At 55.8% G+C, this 12,076-nt stretch overlaps 1 protein-coding gene across 5 annotated transcripts in view; it reads left to right on the forward strand.

Annotated features, from left to right (window-relative positions):
• CUL9 (cullin 9) overlaps positions 1 to 11,639 on the forward strand; it is a 38,477-nt gene extending 26,838 nt beyond the window's left edge. For 4 of the 5 annotated variants that reach the window (XM_033423974.2, XM_033423975.2, XM_033423978.2 and 1 more), the window contains 15 exons: positions 1,897 to 2,042; positions 2,193 to 2,322; positions 2,473 to 2,672; positions 3,128 to 3,378; positions 4,345 to 4,690; positions 7,741 to 7,881; positions 8,013 to 8,177; positions 8,345 to 8,508; positions 8,876 to 8,969; positions 9,488 to 9,562; positions 9,711 to 9,821; positions 9,944 to 10,061; positions 10,391 to 10,524; positions 11,139 to 11,212; positions 11,293 to 11,639. In XM_033423974.2, the coding sequence (XP_033279865.1) occupies positions 1,897 to 2,042; positions 2,193 to 2,322; positions 2,473 to 2,672; positions 3,128 to 3,378; positions 4,345 to 4,690; positions 7,741 to 7,881; positions 8,013 to 8,177; positions 8,345 to 8,508; positions 8,876 to 8,969; positions 9,488 to 9,562; positions 9,711 to 9,821; positions 9,944 to 10,061; positions 10,391 to 10,524; positions 11,139 to 11,212; positions 11,293 to 11,491 (2,348 nt within the window). In that variant the 3' untranslated portion in view covers positions 11,492 to 11,639. Of the gene's footprint in view, positions 1 to 1,896; positions 2,043 to 2,192; positions 2,323 to 2,472; positions 2,673 to 3,127; positions 3,379 to 4,344; positions 4,691 to 7,740; positions 7,882 to 8,012; positions 8,178 to 8,344; positions 8,509 to 8,875; positions 8,970 to 9,487; positions 9,563 to 9,710; positions 9,822 to 9,943; positions 10,062 to 10,284; positions 10,525 to 11,138; positions 11,213 to 11,292 lie in introns of those variants that run through there. The other variant, XM_033423976.2, reaches the window with a different exon arrangement.
• Positions 11,640 to 12,076: the final 437 nt, after the last annotated feature.

A 12,076-nucleotide genomic window follows, 5' to 3' on the forward strand; every position in this document is an offset into this window, starting at 1 on the left:
TGGTACGTGGGCTTCTCATTCTGGTGGCTTCTCTTGTTGCGGAGCACGGGCTCTAGGCACGAGGGCCTCAGTAGTTGTGGCTCGCGGGCTCTAGAGCGCAAGCTCAGTAGTTGTGGTACACGGGCTCAGTTGTTCCGCGGCATGTAGGATCTTCCCGGACCAGGGCTTGAACCCATGACCCCTGCCTTGGCAGGTGGATTCTTTTTTTTTTTTTTTTTTTTTTTTGTGGTACATGGGCCTCTCACTGCCGCCGCCCCTCCCGTTGCGGAGCACAGGCTCCGGATGCGCAGGCCCAGCGGCCATGACTCACGGGCCCAGCCGCTCCGCGGCATGTGGGATCCTCCCGGACCGGGGCACGAACCCGCGTCCCCTGCATCGGCAGGCGGACCCTCAACCACTGCGCCACCAGGGAAGCCCGGCAGGTGGATTCTTAACCACTGCACCACCAGGGAAGCCCTATGAGAAACTTTAGACATACACAAAAGTAGACAGAATAGATAAACTTCGGTATACCAACATCTATCAATTCATGGCCGATTTTGCTTCATTTGTACCCCACCCGCTTTCCCTAGCCCTCAAATTTAAGGTAAGAACTCTCTTTTTAAAAGCAAGGACACTACAATTATCAAACGTACAGAAATTAGTAACAGTTCCTAATATTATCAGATATACAGTCAATATTCGTATTTCCCAAATTATCTCGAGCTTTTAAAATTAGGTTGTTTTTTTTTTTGCCTGTTGAGGATCCAAGCAAAGCCCACGCATTACATTTGATGAGTTCTATCTCCTGCCGCCCTTAATGTATAGGTTCCTGCCTCTGTTTTCTTCCCCCTGCAATTGTTTGTAGAATAAACTGGGTGGTTGTCCACTGACTGAATTTTGCTGATTGTGTCTACACGGTGTCCTCTAGGCACCGTATTCTGTCTGCTTTCCCGAAGACCAATATTTAGACGTAGGAGCTTATTCAGATTCAGAGTTGATTTCTCGGGCAAGGGCACTTCATGGGTAGTATCGTGTACTTCCTCCTGGAGGCTGTCTCTCTCTGTGATGTTAAAGTGGATCAGTGGATTTCACTGTTGTCTGTCCAATTTATACCTTATATATAATTTCCCATTAGCCGTTTGCTAGACGCTCATTCATTCTCATTGCCATTAGGGTTAGGAACTAGTGACATTCTGCTTTTGTCATTCCCTCTCCATGTGTTAGCCAGAATGCTTCCTCTATAAAGAGAAACTTCCTCTCATCAGCTTTTTGGTTGCCCTGAAGTACTGTTTATACAGGAAAGGCTTGATTCTCTTCTCCCCCTTATTTTTAACCAGTTTTCAAAATAATGTGTTGGTTCTCTAGCTTCCTCCAAAGATGACTGGTGAGGTCTTTTTAAAAAAATATATCATTTTGAACTCATGGCTTTTAAAACATTTCATGTGTTTCAGTTCATCGCAGGTGTTATTTTTTTTTTGATCTTCACATTGTCCCATCTTTGGCCAGAGAGCGCCTCTCAGGCTGGCTCCTTTTGATACCCTCTCCCTTTGACAGCATCCTTGTTTTCTAGTCTGAGCAGACAGCCCAGGCTCACAGGAGAAGGAAGAGACCCAGCCCAGCGGGTCTTTAAAACTGTCAGCTCCCTGGGAGCAAAACCCAGCTCTCCTCTCTGGTGTTTCTGCTGTGGAGCTCGCCTGGCGCAGGGCTAGGCTCAGGGTGGGCTCCCAGGTCCCTGTGGCAGACACAGAGGAGGCTGAGCCCTGGATGCTGGACGAGGCACCTCTGTGTCTGTGAATGCTGAGCCCTGCTCCCCACAGAGACTAGCAAAGTTTGGTAAATGGTGCACCCTCACCTCAACGCTGACCCCTTGTTTCCCCTACTCTGTCTCCACATTTTCCCTCAACACTTTCCCAGGTCAGAACCATCCAGTCCTGGATATGGGACCACATCGGCGACTGCAGTGGACATGGCTGGGCCGGGCTGAGCTGCAGTTTGGGGACCAGACCCTCCATGTGTCTACCGTGCAGATGTGGCTGCTGCTGAATTTCAATCAGACGGAGGTGCCTCAGCTCCTTGGCCTCTCGCTATCTTCTTCTCTTCTTTGTCTGTCACTGTTCTTCTCAAGTGTCTCCCTCCTTCTTTCTGTCCTCCCTCTTATTTTCCCTTCCCTTGACTGTCTTCTCCTGACTAGCCCTGTTTCTCCTGACCAGGAGGTGTCAGTAGAGGCTTTGCTGAAGAATTCTGACCTCAGCCCCAAGCTGCTGCTCCAGGCACTCCTGCCCCTCACCGCTGATAGCGGCCCTTTGACCCTGCAGGAGGGTCAGGACTTCCCACGTGGGGGTAGGTCTGAGGGGGGCTGGGCTGAGCCTCTGCTCCGAGGGGGCGGGGCTCTCCGGGTGGGGGTGGTGTAGGGAATGAGAATGGGGTCCCTTCTGCCCCCACTTCTCTGTCCCTTCCCCTCCTCGGGCACTGACTGGGAGCGGGTTCCAGGTGTGCTGCAGCTCCGTGAGCCTGGGCTCTGGCCCCACGGGGAGGCCCTGTGGCTGCTACCTCCCCAGACGTACCTGAACGTAGAGGAGGATGAGGGCCAAACCCTGGAGCAGAAGAGGAACCTCTTGAGCTGTCTTCTTGTCCGTATTCTCAAAGCCCACGGAGAGAAGGGCCTCCACATCGACCAGCTGGTTTGTCTGGTAGGCAGAGGAGACCATGATGGTGGTGGGAGAGGGAGGGAGTCGTGCTTGGGGGTGGGGTTAAAGGCAGGGGTCATCACAGGGAAGGTGAACTGTCTCAGCCCGAGACCTGGTAGGGTGACATTTCCATCTGGGTTTTGTATTCCCGACAGGCAGTTAGATAGAAGGTAGAGACCAGACATGAGTGCTGACCATGTGCCAGGCTGTATTCTAAGAGTTTATGTGATTAAGTCATTTAATCCACACAAAAATACTATGAGCTAGGTGGTGGTGGAGTTATTATTATTATTACTATTATTATTACTATTCTCATTTGACAGATAAGGAAAATGAGGCACGAATTAGGCACTGATCCATAGTCACCCAGCTGGTAAGGGCAGAGCCAGGCCTTGAACCCAGGCAAGCTGGCTTCTCTGGGTAAAAGCATCCCGCCTGTTTCCTCTCCTCCCGTCCAGGTGCTGGAGGCCTGGCAGAAGGGTCCAAATCCGCCTGGAAGCCTGGGCCGTGCTGTTGCCGGGGGCGTGGCCTGTACCAGCACCGATGTCCTCTCTTGCATCCTGCACCTCCTGGGCCAGGGCTACGTGGAACGGCGGGATGACCGCCCCCAGATCCTGATGTATGCCAGCCCAGAGCCCATGGGGCCCTGCCGAGGTCAGGCAGAGGTCCCCTTATGTGGCAGCCAGACCTCCGAGACCTCCAAGCCTAGGTAGCCACCCCTAGCTCTGTCCCCTTACTGCCACGCAGGACGGACGGCACTGCAGTGACATGGGAGGGGTCGTAGTGCCAAAGTCAGGCTCCCAGTGGAAAAATATTTCATTTCTTTCTTTGTCTAACCCCATTTTCCCTGTCTCTCCCCCATTTTGCTAGTCTTCATTCCCCCTCCCAGCACTGTCATCCCCTTCTTTGCCTCCTTCCCAAGCAGGGGCCTTGCTCTCCTCAGCCTCCTAAAGCCAGCCCTTAGGCAAGGGACCCAGACATGTAAACTCCTTTCTGGGTGTCTTTCATTCTAAGCAAAATTGAAATATTACGCAGATATGTACTGAGTCCTAACCATGCACGTTGCTCAGTGAAATATACAAATTCTAGCTTTCAGGAAGTCTGTTCTACAGAGGAATTTGCCGTAGGATTCCCCTAAGTAGCTGGCACCCCTAAAGCTTTTTACATCAACTCCAGTTCACCAGGAGTTGTTACGGCTCTATTTTTATGCCTGCTGTTCACACTGTGTGTAAAACAAGTTCTCTAGAGTAATCTTTCTCCAACTTTCACATGCACACACATTCAAATTCAGTTGAGCTCCCAGTGACACTTAGGCTGCTGGTCCACAGACCGCACTTGGAGGCATAAAGCTGTAGATTGTTTCTCACCAGACACCCTGGTAGTATTTTGGGCGGGACCTGCAGTAGGATTGTCCCATCCACTGTAGGTCAATTAGCATCGTGACCCCTGCCCACTAGATTCCTGTAGTGCCCCCAGTCATTGCAACTGCCAGCCCCCCCCTTACAAATGCTCCTGTGGAGGCTGTGCTCTGACGGTTGGATGGTTATCCTCAGGTTGGTTAAGCAAGTGTGGATGGAGATGTGCAAGCGGGGACTGGGGGACCAGGGTGGGGTTCAGCTAGCAGGTTGGATAAGCAGGGCAGCGAGACTGACCGCTGACTCTTCTGTCCCTCAAGCCCGGAAGTTGTGGCTGCCCTGGCATCCCTACAGCTGCCTGCGGGCCGCACCATGAGCCCCCAGGAGGTGGAAGGGTTGATGGAGCACACGGTGAGGCAGGTGCAGGAGACGCTGAACCTAGAGCCAGACGTGGCTCAGCACCTTCTGGCTCATTCCCATTGGGGCGCCGAACAGCTGCTGCAGCGCTACAGCGATGACCCCGAGCCACTGCTGCTGGCGGCCGGGCTGTGCGTCCCCCAGGCCCAGGCTGCCCCTGCACGCCCGGACCACTGCCCTGTGTGTGTCAGCCCCCTGGAGCCCGACGACGACTTGCCCTCTCTGTGCTGCATGCACTACTGCTGTAAGGTAAAGCCCTGCCAGCTGCTCTCCTGCCCCGGCTCTCGCCCGACAGCACAACTCCTTGGGAACTTCTGGGCTTCGGCCCCAGCACTGCCATTTCCCATCCTGGGCAATGTTGAACGAGTCTCTTAGTCTCCCTTAAACTGGTTTTGTCATCGTAAGTGGCGCCTTGACACCCTGCACGTTGTTAGGATCTGGCGGTACGTGTCAGTGGTTCTCTCTTTGCTGCATATTGTAATCACTGGGAGCTTTGAAAAATCCCGATGCTCAAACTATGGCCCAGACCAATTAGAATCTCTGAGGGTGAAACCCAGGCATCTGGAGTTTTAAGAGCTCCTCAGGTGATTCCAGTGTTCAGCCAAACTTGAGAACTATAGGTAGGTAGGTAGGTAGGTAGGTAGGTAGATATACACACACATATACAGAATCAAGGTACTTTCTAAATGAAAAGTGTTATGAAATTGGTGATGACTGTAGTTTGTGGTTTCCTTATCACCATTCAAGGCTCTTTATCCCAGAACATCATCACTTATTTTTACCATATATACTCTCATTTAATATAAAAATAAGAAGGAATGGTTTAAACCAAAAAATAGCACAAAAGCAGAGGGCAGCATGAGAAGTCAGGCTGCTGGAAAGCTGAGGCAGAGAAGGCTGTAGATGGAGAGGGAGTAGTCCTCAGAGGGGGAGGGGCTGAGGCAGGAAGCCGGGTACTGAGTGCCTCATCTTCCCTGCCTCACAGCTTGTGGGACCGGTGTCCAAACCCATCTACTTAGCGGGATGAGCTCCCTTGTTGCCCTGAATTCTAGTCGCCTCTCTCAGCAGCGCTGCCCCAGTGGTGGGTGACCGGGGCTGTGTGCGTTTGCATGCGTGTGTACTTGTACTTTTTTCTCCTTCCCTTTTGCTCGGCTTCAGGTTACTCTTCTCACATAGTTGCCTCTGCTCCCTTTTTCCAGGTTCTTAATTATTTCCTTTACACTTTCACTTTTTCATTCAACTAATACTTGTCATGGACTTACTACGTGCACAGCTCTGGGTGCTGCGTGAGGGAGTGGGGAAACCCCAACTGGCAAGGACCCGAGAGCTAATACTAACCACAGCTAATATTTATGGGGGACTCACTCTGGGCCATTGTGCTGTTTTACACACATCATCTTGCTTAATTCCCAAAATAGTTCTGTGAGGTAGGTGAGCCAACTGGTGGGACAGTGGAAGGAGAGGCGATTTGGGAGGTGGACAGGGTCCCAGATGGGTTGGGTTGGTGGACAGTGGCCTTTAATTTATGGGAAGCCCTGGTGGGTTTTAAGCAGGGAGATGATATGATCTGATTTCCATTTTTGAAAAGATCACTTTTTGTGGAGAAAAGACGTGGATGGAACAAGAGTGGAAGTAGGGACACTGGTTTGGAGACTGTTGTACAAAGAGGCAAGAGTGGGTGGCAGCTGGGCCTAGGGACGGTGAGGAGGGGAGTGGACGGATTGGGACGCATGTGGAGATGGAGCTGACAGGTTTTGTGGCTTAGGACAAGGGAATCAAGGCAGTTCCTGGGTTTTTTACCTGAGCATCTGGGAGGAGGGGATGTGTCATCTTCTACGGAGCTGGGGAAGGTGTTTGGGCTGAAGGGCAGGTTTTTGAGGGGAAATTCCATCTGTTTGGGCCAAGTGAAGTCTGAGCTGCTTTTGCTTTGTTGGACATCTGAGTGGGACTGGGAAGCAGACAGTGGATCTTTGGATTTGGAATTAAGTGGAGAGGCCTGGCTGGCAACACCCAGGGAGAGAAGAGCAGGCCCAAGCTGTACCCCGGCCCTGTAGAGGTGAAGAGACGGGGAGCCGGAAAATGGGACTGAGGAAAAGCAGGCTGATGGCAGAGGTCCCAGCCAAAGGGGAGCCAGTGGCAGTGCAGGAGCGATCAGACGGGAAATCCTGGGGTCTGGAGCAGTCGGAGGTGGCTCCCCGGGGTGAGGCTTGAGTGGCAGAGGGCGGGAGGGGGAGTCCAGTCCACCCCTTGTGGGAGTGGAGTGGGCTCTGAACTGAGATGCTGGCCTTCGTCCTACAGGGCAGGGCTCCCACCCCATGGTGGTGAGGGGCCCTCATGGCCTGTGTGCTTGCAAGCGTGGGGGTCTGAATTTGGAGAAATTTCCCCTGTATGATCTCAAAAATGCAAGAATTTTGCATTCAACTTCCCAGTTTATCTGGGCTTGTTTCACTATAGAAGGGGTTGGTTTTGTTTAGTACTTTGAGTGAAAATAGTCCGGTGAAGTGTTTCTTACTTATCCTGGAGCTTTGAAACCAGCTGGGGGACTCTCCAGGGGCTGGACGCATCATTTGGGGAAGCTCGGCCATTGGCTGTGTGAGGGAAAGGGTCGTTAATGGAGTCTTCTGGAGGCTCGGGTGCTCATGGTGTCAGGAGCGATGGGGGAAGGAAGCGCACTGATGGGACCGGCTCCCGTGGCAGTTGAGGGGTGAGGGGATGATGGCCTGGGCGGCGGGGGCAGGGACGTGGAAGCAAGAAAAAGATTCAGGAGTTGTGACAGTTCCAGCACTGGGGAGTGGGGGAGCGGTGGGGTGGCTGATTAGGATTTGGGGGTGCAGCTGGCAAGGCTGCTTTGTGGAGGAGGCTGAGTCTGGGGAAGCGGGAGCATCGAGACAGGCACTGAGGTGAGCAGTGGAGCCGGGAGGCGAGGCTGCAGCTGCGGCGCAGTGACCCTGGCCAGCCCCCCAGGCCTCCTTTCTCTCTGACCTTCTTGCTGTCTCCAAATCTTTCTTAGAACTTGAATCTTCTCCTTTTTCCTGATTCTCTTTTCCCATTCCCTTCACATCCATCCCAACAATAATTATAATTACATTACCATGGCCTGCACATCCTCAAAGTGAACTGTAACTTGGGCCAATCTCAGGAAGACTCATGGAGGCCGGAAAGCTTAGGGTCAGTTTCCGGGTTGACGTAGAAGCAGGCTTGTCTCTGGCCTCGTGCGCCGTCGGGGAGGGGTGCTAGGTGAGTCACACTTGTGTTGCTCCCGCGCTGCCCCTGAGCGGCTGCTCCTGTGTCCCTCCCAGTCTTGCTGGAAGGAGTACCTGACAACTCGAATTGAGCAGAACCTTGTGCTGAACTGCACCTGCCCCATTGCCGACTGCCCCGCCCAGCCCACGGGGGCCTTCATCCGCACCATCATCTCCTCGCCAGAGGTCATCTCCAAGGTATCGCCTCCTCGGAGAGGCTCCAGTGCACAGCCCCAGGGAGTGGGCTGACATGCAGTGTGCGGGGGGGCCCCGGAGGTGTGGCATCCGGAGAGCCAGGCCCTCACCTCGTGGCACCTGCGTCCCCACAGTACGAGAAGGCCCTCCTGCGTGGTTACGTGGAGAGCTGTGCCAACCTGACCTGGTGCACCAACCCCCAGGGCTGCGACCGCATCCTGTGCCGCCAGGGCCTGGGCTGTGGGACCAGCTGCTCCAAGTGTGGCTGGGCCTCCTGCTTCAACTGTAGCTTCCCTGAGGTGGGTGCCCACCCTGGCTCTGCCCTGGAGCCGGGATCCGCACCTCTCCCTGCCACCCACAGGGACTCTTCCCTGTCCTCCCCACACTGCCGTCCTCCAGACCTGACCTCCCCCTCCCTCCCCGCAGTAAGGGGTGGGCTGCGTCCTCACTGCCCCTCCTGCTCTAGGCACACTACCCTGCCAGCTGTGGCCACATGTCTCAGTGGGTGGACGATGGTGGCTACTACGATGGCATGAGCGTGGAGGCCCAGAGCAAGCATCTGGCCAAGCTCATCTCCAAGCGCTGTCCCAGCTGTCAGGCTCCCATCGAGAAGAACGAGGGGTGTCTGCAGTAAGAAGGGAGTACTGTGGGCACCGGCAGGGTCGGGGGGCATGGGAGAGGGTGGGAGGCCTGGCGGAAGGAAGGGGCAGTGGGCCTACCCAAAAGCTCAGCAAACAAGGGCAGTTACTCAGCCACCTTCGCTGCACCCTCCAGAGTGTTCCCTGGATCTGAGTGTTCCTTCCCCCACTTTGAAGCCCACGCTGTATAGGGGAATTCAGAAGCCAGGGTGTGGTCAGTAAGGATTGGTAAGGTTAAGGAGACTAAGAGGGCATGAGAGGGACCAGGGCATCTTCAGTGGCGAGTCCAGGCCCTGGGCATTCCTGGTGTGGCCCTGGCCAGAGGCAGGAGCCCTCTGACCAGCTAGCTTCCTCCACAGCATGACTTGTGCCAAATGCAACCATGGATTCTGCTGGCGCTGCCTCAAGTCCTGGAAGCCAAATCACAAAGACTATTACAACTGCTCTGCCATGGTAAGGGGCCGGCGCCGGAAGGAGGGGCAGAGGCCCAAGGGCAGTGAGGATGAGATGCTGCTGCAGGGCCTGGGCACAGACGTCTCTGTGTCCCAAGCAGCCGAACAGCTGTTGGGGTGAAGGCTCAGTGGGGAGAAGACAGAAGCCACCTGGGCCTGCGGGTGCTGAGAGTTCTATCTTGGGAGGTCTGTGCATGAAGACCTTCAGTCAGACGTCTCACACCGAGGTGGCTACAGGAGGCCGGGGCGGGCTGGGCGCTCCCAGGAAGCACCAGCCCAGAGCAGAGCAAGGACTCTGTCAGAGCCTGGCCCCACTGTGTACTCAGTTAACCTGTCCAGGCCTCAGTGCCCTTATCTGTAAAAGGGGATGGTAGTCTGACCTACCTCACGGTTATGAGAATTGAGTGAGAAAACCTGGGTAAAGCATCAGAAGGCCTCCATGAATGGCAGTTGGTCTGATTATTAAGCTCATCCTGTCCTGCCAAGCACCCGACAGCCCTCTCGACCTGTCTTTACCAGGTGAGCAAAGCAGCTCGCCAGGAGAAGCGGTTCCAGGACTATAATGAGAGGTGTACTTTCCATCACCAGGCCCGGGTGAGCAGCGGGGGAGATGGCTGGGTCGGTGAGGAGGTCAGAGGGCTGGGCCAGACGGCCGGGCAGAGGCTAGAGGTCCCAACGGGACGAGCGCTCTCCTGACTGGGTGGGGCTGCGCGTGCTGGCACTGACCGCCTTCCCTGCACAGGACTTTGCTGTGAACTTGCAGAACCGCGTGTCTGCCATCCACGAGGTGCCCCCGCCCAGATCCTTCACCTTCCTCAGCGACGCCTGCCGGGGTCTCGAGCAGGCTCGAAAGGTGTGGGGCGGGGCGGGGGGGTGGGGGGCGATGTGCCCAGGGGTCTGGTGGGCTGGGAGAGGGAGGGAGGAAGAAGCTGGCGGGAGGCGGCCTCAGCGGGATCGGCGGCCTGGGCTCCGCAGGTGCTGGCCTACGCCTGCGTGTACAGCTTCTACAACCAGGACACGGAGCACATGGACGTGGTGGAACAGCAGACCGAGGCCCTGGAGCTGCACACCAACGCCCTGCAGATCCTCCTGGGTGAGCCCCCTGCCCACTCAGTGCTCTCTCCTGCCCCCTCTCCCCCAGCACCCACCCCCGACACACAAATGGGTGGGTGACCAGAGCCAGCTGCCCACCTTTATTCTGTCCCCTTCCTGTCCTTCATAGCCTTATCACTGTTACAAAGTTCCAGTCCTCAGGTACACAGTACACAGCCCTTCACCCGACCTTTGCTTTGGTTACGACCTGTCCCCACCTCTAGGCGCTAGGCCCCAGTAGATGTGGGTGGCACATGGTGGGCGTCCAGTATGCATCTGTGGAAGGACGGGAAGAAGGGAGGGAGCCCCCGTGCCCTGCCCCCTCTGCAGAAGAGACCCTGCTGCGCTGCAGAGACCTGGGCTCCTCGCTGCGCCTCCTGCGGGCGGAGCACCTCAGCACGGGCCTGGAGCTGCTGCGGCGGATCCAGGAGCGGCTGCTGGCCATCCTGCAGCACTCCACCCAGGTAGCCGCCCACCCGGCCCGGCCGCCCTGGGGGATCCTGAAGGAGAGGCGTCAAGGGCAAATGGACCTGGCGTTCATCCCAGCTCCCAGGCCTGCCCCTTAGCCACCTGGCGTTTCCTGGAAAATGGAGTTGGTTATCCCAGATCAAGAGTATTTGGCCAGTTGCTTGCTCCCCAGAATCACTTGGGGAGCTTCTTCAGAAGATTCTTCGCAGATGGGGATTTAGAATCCTGGGACTTGGGGCAAGGGACTGGCATCCACTAGAATAGGGGATCTGAGGTTCTTTCTGCTCTAACACTCTGCTGTCGAGTCTAAACTAGGAATCCCACCCTCAGGGAGCTTGCGGACTGGTAGTAACTTGGGCAGAAAAGGCATGAACATACATGGGAAGTGGGGGTGGTGCCTCACCGCAGTATCCTGGGTCCCTGGAGACCACCTCTGAGTCACATTACACAGAGGCAGTGGCTTGTGGAGGGCGGTGCTGAGCGGGGGGCATTCCTGGCAGGGGCTGGGCCCCCCTTGGCCCTCAGAGGACGCTGGGTGAAGCGAGCCTGGGCACAGAGGCCCTGTGTCCTCTACTCTCCTGCTCCCCGCATCCTCCCGTTTCCTTTCCAGGATTTCCGGGTTGGTCTCCAGAGCCCATCATCAGAGGCCCGGGAGGCAAAAGGATCCAACGTGCCCGGCAGTCAGTGAGTGGAGGGGGCAGAGCCACGGAGGGGGCGTGGGAGGCGCTAGGCTTCCTCTGGGGCTGAGCGTGGCGCTCTCCCAGGCCCCAGGGCTCCTCGGGGCTGCAGGTGGAGGAGGAGGAGGAGGACGACGACGAGGACGATGTGCCTGAGTGGCAGCAGGATGAGTTTGAAGAGGAGCTGGACAATGACAGCTTCTCCTATGACGAGGAGTCTGAGAACCTGGACCGAGAGACTTTCTTCTTTGGCGACGAGGAGGAAGACGACGAGGGCTACGATTGAGGGGTAGGATGCAGGGAGCGCTGGAGCCGCCAGAGTCCTGGGGCCACGGGCTCAGGAGTGCACCCTTCCCCCTGTCGTGAGGGTAGGCGGTTACCAGTGTCTGCGGCACCGTCTTCTGTTCACTGAATAAACTTCTTTTTTTCATATACTTCTCTGGAAGCAGACCAGACAGCTTCCTCAATGGGCCACTTCAACTTCCCCCTCCATCACACACACCCAGCCCTCCTCCTCCTTTACTGTTTTCTTTAGGCATCCAGACTTCCATCCTCAGAGAAAGCCCATGGCGGACCTGTGTGACTTACACTGATAAAGGGAAATAAAGGTCCACGTGATAACAGGGCCAGGTACAGGCTGGCCCACTTGCCCCAGACCCAGCCCTGCATCAGAGACAGAGAGGAATGGCCACTCCCATGATCGATCAGCTTCCTCCACACTCCTGAGTGTTCCTGGGGGGAGCTTGAGGGCGTAGGAAGTATCCTCGTCTTGGGGGCCTGTGGATCTTTAAAGGGTCTCTACATCTTGAAGTGAAGTGGGGTGTTAAGAGGATATTATGGGGGACCTGCCCCCACCCCACTCTCACACAGA

Source organism: Orcinus orca, chromosome 10 (genome assembly GCF_937001465.1).
Source record: "Orcinus orca chromosome 10, mOrcOrc1.1, whole genome shotgun sequence".
Taxonomy (NCBI): Eukaryota; Metazoa; Chordata; class Mammalia; order Artiodactyla; family Delphinidae; genus Orcinus; species Orcinus orca.